This window comes from Callospermophilus lateralis, chromosome 9, assembly GCF_048772815.1.
Source record: "Callospermophilus lateralis isolate mCalLat2 chromosome 9, mCalLat2.hap1, whole genome shotgun sequence".
Taxonomy (NCBI): Eukaryota; Metazoa; Chordata; class Mammalia; order Rodentia; family Sciuridae; genus Callospermophilus; species Callospermophilus lateralis.
The window spans coordinates 92,431,261-92,442,745 of record NC_135313.1 but is presented as its reverse complement, the minus strand read 5'-3'; the positions used below and the strand labels follow the sequence as shown (position 1 = coordinate 92,442,745).

Here is an 11,485-nt window from a genome sequence, read left to right as displayed (position 1 = left end):
TATTTTGGTTTTCATGATTCTTTTCATTGTAGGTTTTGTTTAGAGTTAGCTTGGCCTAATAGAGAGGTGCTGTATCTTTCCACAAGTTAGGAGACTGCTAGGGGTTTTGGGAAGGTCATGTGGTCTTCAACCCCTTGGAGGCAGTGGATTGAGGGACTGTTCCCAGGTGGTTTGGGAAGGAGGCAGTTTGGGCTCCTCTTCTGGCTTCTGTAGCCAGGGTCCACCTGGGAAGTCATTCATATCCTTCCCCATTTCAGCAGGGAGAATGCTGAGGCCCAGAAAGATGGTGGACCCCAGTCCCTCAAAGTCATATATGCCAGCTCCAGCTGAGCAGTCAGGGAAGGAATGGACCTCCAGGTCTTGCAGACTGTCCTCCCAGCAATCCTTGGCCTCTGCAGCATTGACCCCAGTCTTCAATAGAGCCCACCCCTACCCCATACCTCTGGAATTTCTTGGCTCATGATATTCCTTTTTTTTTTTTTTTTTTAATATCAGGGATTGAACTCTGGGGTTTCACCACTGAGTCACATCCCTATCTCTTTTTATGCTTTTGAGACAATGTCTAAGTTGCTTAAGGCCTTGCTAAGTTGCTGAGGCTAGTCTTGAACTTGCAATCCTTCTGCCTCAGCCTCCTGAGCTGCTGGATTATTATAGGCATGCGCCACCATGCCCCCAGCTCATTCTTTGTCTTTGGGGAAAGCCCAGGCACAGAAAGAACAGGTGCACACACACAAGAGAAAATGCACACACCAACAGAATGCAATGGCTGGAGCCAGGTTACTTTTCACAAGTTTCTTTATGAAATTAAATGTGGCTTCTGGCTTGGAGAAGATATAGTGCAAGAGTGACTGTCCATGCTGCTGAATCCTGTAGGGTTCCACACTGACATGCCAGGCCTGGCTGTGCTCCTGGCGCCCTTGGGCAGGATGTGGGTGCCCTCGCCACATGTCCATTGCCGGAGTGGTCAGGTCAGTCTGGATGCTGTTGGCCCCAGAATTCAGTCCTTATGGCTTCTCACGCTCACTAGGGTAAGGCAATCTTTCTGTGTCACAACAATTAACTGTTTTTCTTCATTGTTAGAAAAACAAGAGGACAAAACCCCAACCAGTTGGTTCTGAAGCAACCCCACAGCTACAGATGGAATGGTCACAAAACCCCGACCAAAGTATGTGGCTGACTATATGGTTTTGTTCTTCCCACTACACAACATCACGAGTGAAGAGGGTGACCAGCAATGTCTAGAGGGGCTGGGAGCTTTGGGCAGGTCTGGGCCAGATATTTGGGTAGAGAATTTCTGGTTCCTGTACTCCAAGGTTGCAAGTGGCCTTAAGGGACACAGCCCAGCTTTGTAGGTGGCCACTGGCCATAGAGTAGGTCTCTCCTGCCCGGAGGAAACAGGAGTGGGGATGATTAGATTTCCAAAGAAGCAGGTCCAAAGCAGCTAGTGCCTTCTGCCCGCCAGCCTGGTAAGTGGTTCTGAGCGGTGGCTTCCCGGCTCCTGGTTAGTGAAGGCCTCACATAGGTCCATAGTGTGGACAGAAGGGGAGAGGGTCAGAGATCAGGCTGCAGGAGGGGCTTGTATGTGCCAGGGCCCTGCCTCTCCCAGCTGGTCACTTCATTCACCAGCAGCAGGGAAGAAACCAAGCATGGGAGCACAAACCTGGTGTGCCCTGGGGGCACCAACACCTGCACACTTCAAGTTTGCAAGATGGGCAGAAAAGGATGGCCAGATGGAGTGGTCCTCAAGGAGGAAAAGCTGGGGGCTGAGGATGGGCAGGTCCACAAAGTGCTGTCAGGTGGGTACTGGCTCACTTGCGGAAGGGTGCCAGTCGGCTAATGCTGTGCCAGAAGGTGGATGGCTTCCGCCTGGGCTCTGCCAGCACCAAGACCTGCTGTTGGGGCCGACTGGCAGGCAGTAATGGGTGCTTCTGGCGTGTCAGGTAACAGGGCCGGCCTACGGCTAGGCAAAGAGAAACAGCAGGGTCATGGGTGCTCCAGCATCAGGTGGCACAGGGTGGAAGGCAGAGGGGCCCGTTCCGGAACCTCAGTTCTGCCACATAGGATTTGTTTCCCGAGGGGTTGACCACATCCTGGGGCCCAGTCTGCCTGGAGCCTCTGGCCTGGCCCTGAACTACTGCAGCCTTCAGAGACGATAGATGACCAGGGGCCCTTCTAAGGCATGTGATGTTGGCTCTTTCTATAGCAAGGGGGAAGGTAGCTGTGAGGGTGCCTGTCAGCAGCCTAGGGAAGAAAAGCATTGACACTAACCGTGCTACAATGCTGAGGTCAGAGGGGTCAAGATAAAGAACAATGTACTGACCCAAGCTTCCCCTTATCACAACCTTTGGGAACATAATACCTACAAAGGGCAGTGGGCACCTCTGGGAACCTGGTATTTAGGTGGCTTTGCTTTTGGGGGTCAAAGATGTAATCAATGACAGAGCTGCCCATAGGTGGGACTACTGTCCACTTACCTTTGGGCTTCCCTGTGGCTTGCTGCTTGCTGGCATTCAGCATGGCCTGCTTTCTCTGCAGTTCAGTGATGGAGAAGCCTGGGGGGAGGTACACATAAGGCCCCATATCCTCCTCCTCCCCTGCCTGGGTGCAGTATTCCCAGTGTTCTGCTCCCATATGCCTCAGGGTTTGTGCCCTTAATATAGCAAGGGCTGTTCCTTGTCCTGCTCAGTCAGCTGACCCTGCCAACTATGGCAGAGAATGAAGATCCCAGAGTCCTCCCACTGTGCCCCACATCTCTTGCCTTTACCTGATGTCTGGCCCTCACTTTGTGCAGTGTCTAGGTGGATGCTCTTTCTTCTACCAAGAGCAACCTGGCCACTGAGTGAATAGGAGGGGGAGAAGCTTATTCTCATGGGGCAGGGGAGGATTCTGGAGGCTATTACCCACCTTCCCCTCCATGTTTCCTCAGGGTTCCAGCTGGCTTTAGAGCATGTCCATGGATACATGGGCAAGTCTGTGCAGTGAAGCAACATCCACCCTACCCCATGCAGGCCAGCAGACCCGTGTTCTGGGGCCATATACTGAGAAAGGGCCACTCCTGCCAGTAGAGTGAGGGTGACCTTGCTTACTACTAGGACCAAGAGAGTCCTGGAGCCCTGAAACTCCTGGATGAAATACACTGCCTCACTTTATCAAGGTGATTCTGACTGCCAGGCAGCCAGGCCAGGCAAAAGGGCCAGTTTGGCCCTAGAGGTGGGGCAAGGCCCAGCAGGGTCTCGCACCTGTCTCCTGGTCCAGCCGCACCTGCTCCCTCTCCCTGGCAAAGGCCTTGAGCCAGCGCTGCTTCTGCTCAGGCTTCCTGGCACATAGTAGGTGGCTGACCCCTGAGGCATTGCAGTGCAGCCGGAAGGCGTTCTTGATGCTCACGTGGAGGTCTCTGTCTTTCCCATCCTCCAGGTCCACCACCTCCAGGCCATCCATGTCCAGCCGGCCCTTGTAGTATAACACGTCCCGGCGAAGCAGGTCCTGCCAGATGCTGCCCTGAGCTTTGGCTGCCCACCTGTTCACCTGCTCACCTGCCCATATCCCTTGTCTGCCCCCAGCCACCTCCCCAGCAGACAGTGAGCACCTAAAGGCAGAGGGGGCCTCTTGTGACCTATGACTGCTGAACCACGAATGGAGGAGCCTGCCCTTTCAATGTCCAGCTACTAACTGGGCAGGGGGCAGCCCTGTCTTTGAACTGTATAGTCTGGTGGGAAGACAGATACACATAGAAACTAAGACAGTGGCTTACAGGGCACAGTACAGAGGAGTATAGTAGACAAGGAGAACTGCATGGATGGGGGCTTCTAGGGTAGCAGTGAAGAGGAGGCTGGGAGGAGGGTACCGCAAAGGACTTCGGGGTCACAAGGAGAAGCAGAGATTTATAGGAGGAGAATAAATAGGTGACTTGAGGATCAGGCAGGGGCCAGGTCAGGAGGAGGGCATTCTTAACAGTACTGGGCCCTGACTGGACTGAGAGCCATCCTGTGGTCTCACCATCTCCCAGCCCTACGGGCCTGACCATTCCTCCCAGGAATGAGGAATGGCCAGTGCAGGATCTGCCAGTCTCCCTTTCTCCGGGCAGTTGCTCCCAGCCCTTGGCTTTAGTCTCTCCACCTGCTCTGTGGGGCCAATCCAGCAGGGCAGAGTGATGCCGGTACCTTCTTACAGTAGATGAGCTGGTGGTCGAAGAGAAAAAACATTCTCTGCTGGCTCTTGGCTTGGGGCTGTGTAACACGAGTCAGCTCCCCCGAGTAGATGAGTTCTGAGCTTCGGACCAAAAGATCTTCCCCCTGGGGGTCCCCAAGGAGAGGCATGAGAAGAGCACACTCAATCTTGGGCTCCATTTCCTGCCTCTGTAGTGGGTGGGTGGGTGTCTTCCCACTATAGTTTTCACTGGGCCAGGCCAAGGTAGGCTGGGTGCTCTTGAAGTCTAAGAAGTATTCTGGTCCCAAAGGTGGGGACTATTGGAGGGGAAGGAAAAAGGTGGAAGCATCTGACCTGAGCTGGCTATCCTTGCAAAATAGTGGCTTCATGTGGCTCTTCAGCACTGAAAATGTGGCTAATTCATATTGAGATGTCAGTATAAAATACACACTGAGTTTGAAGACTTAATATGAAACAATATACAATATCTCAATGGTATTTTGTGTTGATTACAAGTGGAAATGCTCTTTTGGATATACTGAGTTAAACAACATTGAAATCAGTTTCTTCTGTTTCTTTTTTAAGATGGCTACTAGAAAGTGTAAAATTACACATGTGGCTCACACTTTTGATTAGATAGTTCTGCCCTAGTGAAAAAATTAGGCTGGCTGGAATTCACCTCTGTAGTTAGTCTTTAGGAGTCTAAAGAAGGTCCTTTTCTCAGCTATATGTATTTAGTACCTGAAATTCCATCACTGGAACTTTCAACTTTCTACGTCCTGTCCCTTTCCAATTCTATGAGAGTACAAATCCCAGCCAGCTGTTGGCAACCACTCAGTTTGGGATGACTGAACTTGTATGGGTCCTTAGCCAAGGCTGGGCTCTGAACCACTAGACCACATTGCCCAGCTGCTCCTTAGGGATTTGCATTCAGTAGGTCAAGGGTGGGGCCCAGAAATCTATCTTATAACATTCTGTGGCTGATTTATATTGATTTTCAGATAATTCCTTTGACAGTGCCACTGTGTGGACAGGAGCAGAGCCTTGGGATGAGGTAGAGTGGCTGGTGGTGGAAGGGCAAAACCCTCTACGGCTCTGGGGAGCAGGAATGTTATCAGTTCAGGCCTTCCTGTTCCCTTAGAAGGCTAGGCTGGCAGTTACGTGGGGAATATGCAAGTCATAAAAATGGAACTAGGGAGCCCTGGTAGGTAGTGATCCATTTTTGGTCACACTTTGAGGCCTAAATCCAAGTGTTGGGAGCCCCAAAAGTTCAATAAAACTCAGTGATGTAATCTGTCCCCTGAGGAATAGATATAGTGTAGAAAAAACATGCTTCCTCTGTTAGGGCTTCTCCTGGATGGTGGTGGCTCTTGGGAGGACTGTCTTACCTCACAGGAAGGGGGCCACTAGGTGTTAAAGCTTGGCTCTGGGCAGCACCAAAGACCCTGTGACTGTACAAGAGAACCTGCTTTTCTGCCATGAGTACTTGCTTTCAAGAGCCTGGCTCTCTGATTCTGCTCCCTCCCAGACTTTTCAGGGATAAGCACAATTTTCAAGCAAAGACCCAGCAGTGTTTTCTGGGCCCTGGGGCCCTCACCTCCCAGTCCTCTATGGAGCTCTGCCACTGAGCAATCTTGTCGATGTTTTCAAGTCTCCGTTTCCGCTCGTTGATGAGCTGGGCCACGTTCCTCATGGCATGCAGAGCAGCTTCAACATCCTTGAAGTCCCTGTGGCAGAACAGAGATGGAAGGGCACTGCAGGCTGGAAAGCAGAGAGATGTAGGAGTCTCCCACAGCCCCCTGGGTGGAGCTGACTCTTCCTGGGGCTGTTCCTCTTCCCATGTCTGACTGTCAAATGCACAATCTCTCTCCTCCTGAATATTAAACTTAATATCCTCTTTTTAAAAAGATTTTTTTTTTTTTTTTTTTTAGTTGTAGATGGACACAATATGTGGTGCTGAGGATTGAACCCAGTGCCCCACATAGGCGAGGCAAGTGCTCTACCACTGAGCTTCAGCCCCTTAATATCCTCTTGATGATTCTCTCTGCCCCCACTGCGTGGTAGCTCTTTGAGGACATTGCTTGTTTTATTTGGTGTGTTGTCCCAGTATCTACAGCAGAAACCAGCACACCCCAAGTGCTTAACAAACTGACTGGTGCATAACCTCAGCCTACCTCTCTGCTTCATGCCTCCTACCTGTGCTGAGGGTGGGTGTACTTGAGCAGCTCAGCCAGCTGCAGTGGATACTTGCAGATCTTCTGCACTGGAGTCAGCAAGAAGCCATCCAGGGAGATGTCGATCATCTTTTGTAGCAGCCGGCAGGCCTCAAAGAAGTACACATATTTGCTGAGTTTGGTGAGCCGGGACAGCTCCACGCAGGCGTTGGGGTGGTTGTTGCAGTACTCGGAGTAGATCTGGAAGTCTGCTTGCTGTAAGGGCACAGCTGGAGATTAGGATGGCTGTCTTCCTGCTCCCCCAGGCAATCAGCCAAAGCCCCAGGTCCCTGAGAGTCAAGAGCCTCTGATTTCTTTTAGGAGTCGGGTCAGGGAACACCAGGCACTCTCCACTTACTTAACTGGGCACAAGGTATGTGGAATCACATCCAAGGATGGGAAGATCCCGAGAGGACTTGCGTGCTCCTGCCTGCTGCCACCCAGCTTTCTCAGCAAAGCCCTCAGTAGAAACTTCGACTTTTTTTTTTTTAATGAAATCAATGGTGCTAATAAGGAAGGGCTATTATTAGGTCAAAAGATGAGTGGGGCAGAGGCTGGAAGGTAGAGAGACAGACATCCTTTGCTTAACCCTGTGTTTGCCCAGGACAGGGATAAAACAAATTTCTGTGCTTTCAGGTGAGGCTGGAATCTTTCCAGACCAAGTCAATGAACCTTTGGGCATCTGGCATCTAGACTGGATGTGGGCTATAAATTCCACACAAATTCTAGATTACCCACTATCAGGAATCCCAGAACTTTCCCTGGGGCACTAAATAGGTGGCTGGACACATCTTTGCCTTCCTGTCTGGCCCAAGCAAATCCTTCCTGACTGATGCCTGAGACTCCCCTTTGATGACAGTGATTTACCCCCACCCAAAAGCAGAGACCCTTCTAAGACTGTTGTAGAGCAAGAGGAACAGGTTGGGGCCTGGTGCACAGATGTTTGGAAGCTTCTGGGAGAACAGCAATAGCAGGTTGCCTGGGCTGGAGAAGGGAGCCAGATGCAAAGAGAGGTGAAAATAAAAGGCCAGGGTGTGTGGGGAGAGGAAGCGTCCCTGGCAGAGAGATAGGTGCTAGACAGGCAGGGCTTAGGGATCCAGATGGAGAAGCCAGGGCTTGCTCACGTGCTCCAAGAAGCAGGCGCCCAGCTCGCTTAGGTGTGGGCGCTCCCTATTGAATTTCTGTTCCAGGGCCTTCACAAATGCCTTCTGGCAGCGGTAGATGTCCTCGATGTTCCCAAAGATGGTGCGCAGCTGCTCCTCGCTGAACATGTCCGCACGCTTGCGGCACTGCCTGATGTAGCCCTTGTGGGGGTGGGGCAGGGGTGGTCAGAGCTCTGTCTCCGTCCTTCTTCCCTCCCTGCCTCACTCACAAGCTGGGTCCCTGCTCACCTCACAGATGTCACGCAAATGCTTGATGTAGTCCCGCTCGGTGCTGAGAATCTCGTTGATGACGTTTGTCCGCATCTGGTCTTTGCTGCTCTGTGCCTCTGTCCCACCATCTTCAGCCTTGCCATCGCCAGTCTGTGGGGCCTCGTCATCTGTGGGCTCATCCTGGTTCACCCGTAGCTGCAGGCAACCCGAAGTCAGTCAGTGCCCTGTGGTGGCTCTAGGAGTCAGTCTCTGTACACTGCACAGTGGCAGTGGGGAACTGAGACTCAGAGGACCTGCAGTGGTCCTGAGCTAGCTCGGAAACTCCTATAACTGCTATACAAGGCCAGGATGGGGACAGCAGGTCTAACTGCAGCAGATGGGAGATGGGAAGCGAGGCCACCTGGGACCCCAGAGCTGTTTTGGGTTTGGGGTTTTTGTTTGCTTTGTTTTGCACCAAGGGGCACCGATATTATCCCAAGACCACTGGGGCAGCCTTGGCAGACCCTATGTTCCCCCTGAAGCCTCCCATCCCAACTTGGTGCTTAGCACAGTGCTTGAAAATGTGCCAGGGGTTTCTGAACCAGCACTTGCCATACTAGGCCGTGTGGGAGCTGACTACACTAGGTAGGTGGTATGGTCTTGCTCGTTTAAACCTGTAACTTAAGGAAAGACTTGGGGCTCAGAGTAGACAGTTTACATGAGAGTCCTGGGCAGGAAGAGCACCTGAACACCAGGGCATGAGGTCTCCCCTTCTGGCTGCCCTCAGCCTGGCCCTTTGGAGATCGCACCTGGATTTTTCCCTTGGAGACCAGAGGTCACCTTAGGTGGGACCTGTGTCCTCTCCCTGTGACCTCTTAGCGACTTCATGCCTTGGTTTCCTCAGGTCCCTACCTCCCAGAGCTAGATGAGTGTTAAGTGAGATGATCCATGTAAATGTTCTGTAGTGCTTCATAAAGGCCTGGTAAATCAAGTTCTTCCTGGTGATGGGATTCTACCATGCACATTCCCCTTGTGAGTCATATACTATCATCACACTGTTCTCTCTGGCCTGAGGGCTCACCAGGAAGGCATTAGCAGCAGGGGACAGAGGAGGCAGTGGCTCTGTAGGAGGAGCAGGGCTGTGTCACAGCTCTCTGACACCCACCCATCCAGCCCAAGGCACCAGGTACCAACAAACTGGAGAGGGGGACCCCAGAGCTATTTTGAGCTTGGATGTTAATGATAATTTTGGTAATGGGATTTGAACCAGGGGCACTCTACAACTAAGCTACATCCCCAGCCCTTTTTTAAAAGTTTTATTTTGAGACAGAGTCTTGCTAAGTTTCCCAGGCTTATCTCAAACTTGTGATCCTCTTGCCTCAGCCTCCTGAGTAGGTTGAGATTATAAGCATGAGCTACCATGTCCAGCTTGGGCTTGGATTTCTGAGCAGAGCCAAGTAGTTCCTCATGAGTCAGGCAGAAGCGCAGGCTGGAACCATACCCGCACAAAGCTGGCTGGAAACCACCCCTCGCCGTCGGCAACGCGGCCCCACCACCACTCTCTGTTGGTGGCATCCATCACTTCGATGACGTCCCCAGCTTTGAAGCCCAGTTCCTGGTCGTCCATGGTGACATGGTCCCAGAGTGCTTCAGCACAGACCACACTGCCATCACTGATGAGCTGTGGAGAGAGCCAAGGCAGGCGGGTCAGGGGGGCAAAGCTACCCTGGGCCTCATGGGGTTAGGGCCAGGCTGAGGCGCTCCCGCTGTCTATCCTCACCCTCAACTGCCCTGGGAAAAAGAGATCCTGACCTCCCAGCTGGCAGCTCTTTGACAGCAGGGTTGTGCCCTGAGCAAGTTGAGGCTGTCAGGGCTCAAGAGTAGAGCCAGAAGTGAATTTGAACACACCCCTGCTGAGCAGGTGCTGGAGCAGTTGCCTCTCCGCTTCCAACCCACCTTCAACCACAGCTCAGACACCCACATCAGCTGAGCAGCACCCCTCCTCAGAGTCCTACGCATCCATATTTTACTCATTCCAACCGTTTTCCTTTATTTCCTAGCTTTAGAAGTAGGTATGTGGGGACTGGGGTTGTGGTAGAGAACTCGCCTAGCACATGTCAAGCCCTGGGTTTGATCCTCAGCATCACATAAAAATAAATAAATAAGATAAAGGTACTGACAACTAAAAACTAATTAAAAAAGAAAAGAAGTAGGTGTGTGTTGCAGCTGCTATCATAGATACCTCTGGTGTTCTTGTGTGCTTTGTCACCAAGTCAACCACTTTTACCCGGTTGACAATTCTCTGCTTTGGTTATTCTCTGCTCAATAACCTATGATATTTTTTTCCTAAGTGGTTGTGGACTGATACATCACAACCAGGCAGCCCTTGCCTGTGGATTTGTTTCCCATTGGGCTTTTCTGTAATGTGGACCCTGTTTCTACTCCATAAATGATGAATGGCTCCAGTAGTATTAGGGCAGTAGAGAAGGGGTGGGCTGGGAATTGCATAGAACTGATGACTGCCACTGTACAGCTAAACAATCAGGGAAGAATTGGAGCATCCCCAGATTGGCCTTCTGCACCAAGCACTCTCGCTTAGCTGCTCTCCACCCATGGTGAGCCCTCCCTTGGCTTCCCTAGGCGCATCCAGGGCTGTGTGCATGCTAATCCTCCCATGGTCATGGGAACCAAGAGCAGGGTTACACCTTTCAGCTGGACTGCCGGTACATCCACCCCAGTTCCAGTCACTGTCCAAGAGGCATCTGTGCCTAGGTGGGTAGGGTGAGTGGTAGGCTGCCACTGCAGCACAGAAGCCCACTCAGGCTAGGAGCTGCCTTCCAGGGGAGGGCCTGAGCAGGCAAGTTCAGGGAAGGCCCAACCACTGGTTCTTACTCTTTCTTGAAGGTGACACCTGCACACTTGATGACACCTCTCCTCAGAGTAATCTGCAAGCCCATGTGCAAATGTACCCTCACAAAGCAGTGACCATTCCCAAGGCCTATGTGGGGACCCCAGGCATAGAGCACTGGGTTATTCCTGGGAGCAGCAGTCTTTAGACCTTTACCCTCATGCCCAGCTATAATGACCTGCACGTGGGCCTGGCTGCAACACAGATGGGATGAAACAGGGACTCGGCGCAACCATATGAAAGCCAGCTGACTGCACGTGTAGAGCCAGTGTACCTTTGACAAGCAGGCTTTTATGCAAGGTCTAGAAGAATGTGGCTCAAGAGAAAGGAGGAAGTGGACACCCCCGGTGATATAGGTGAGTCTTGTGAGAATGCAGGTGAATGGGCCTGACCTGGGGGAGTAACCCAGACACTCAATGTAACCCATTTCCCACTGATTCCTCTACTAGGTGGTTCCTGCTTTGTCTTAACTGGATGAGGTCCCCAGATCCCTTCAAATGACCCCTGAGCAAAAGCCAGTCTGGTCCTTTCCTCTATTCAGCAGTCCTTGCAGACCGGTGTGGATATTACATGGGCTGTTTCCTTCATAACTCCTGGGGAAGCTATGGAAGGAGTTGGGAATCTAAAGAGACAAGGCTTCACAGCGAGAACCGGGTGACAGGTACCAACAGGGGCATGTCCCCATGCCTATCCTGCCCAGAAGTGGGGGTAGTTAGGTGTTGGCCACCTTTGTTGCTTCCTTGTCTTAGAACTGTGTACACAGGGCACCTGAAAGACACATGTTGGTGAACAAGTTCTCCAACCTCCCTACTCCTCCTGTCAGTGGCCCAAAACCAGAAGTACTCTAACAAGTTATAGTACTGACA

General features: G+C 51.9%; 1 protein-coding gene across 1 annotated transcript in view; it reads right to left on the bottom strand.

Moving 5' to 3' along the window:
• Positions 1–1,808: 1,808 nt before the first annotated feature.
• The window catches only part of Arhgef4 (Rho guanine nucleotide exchange factor 4), a 77,296-nt gene continuing 67,619 nt past the window's right edge, over positions 1,809–11,485 (bottom strand). Inside the window, exons 3-11 of the mRNA XM_076865738.1 lie at positions 9,213–9,392; positions 7,751–7,927; positions 7,484–7,663; positions 6,343–6,575; positions 5,744–5,873; positions 4,161–4,292; positions 3,240–3,483; positions 2,475–2,552; positions 1,809–1,960 (exon numbers count right to left, since the gene is read on the bottom strand). Of these exons, the coding sequence (XP_076721853.1) occupies positions 1,809–1,960; positions 2,475–2,552; positions 3,240–3,483; positions 4,161–4,292; positions 5,744–5,873; positions 6,343–6,575; positions 7,484–7,663; positions 7,751–7,927; positions 9,213–9,392 (1,506 nt within the window). The remainder of the gene's footprint in view (positions 1,961–2,474; positions 2,553–3,239; positions 3,484–4,160; positions 4,293–5,743; positions 5,874–6,342; positions 6,576–7,483; positions 7,664–7,750; positions 7,928–9,212; positions 9,393–11,485) is intronic.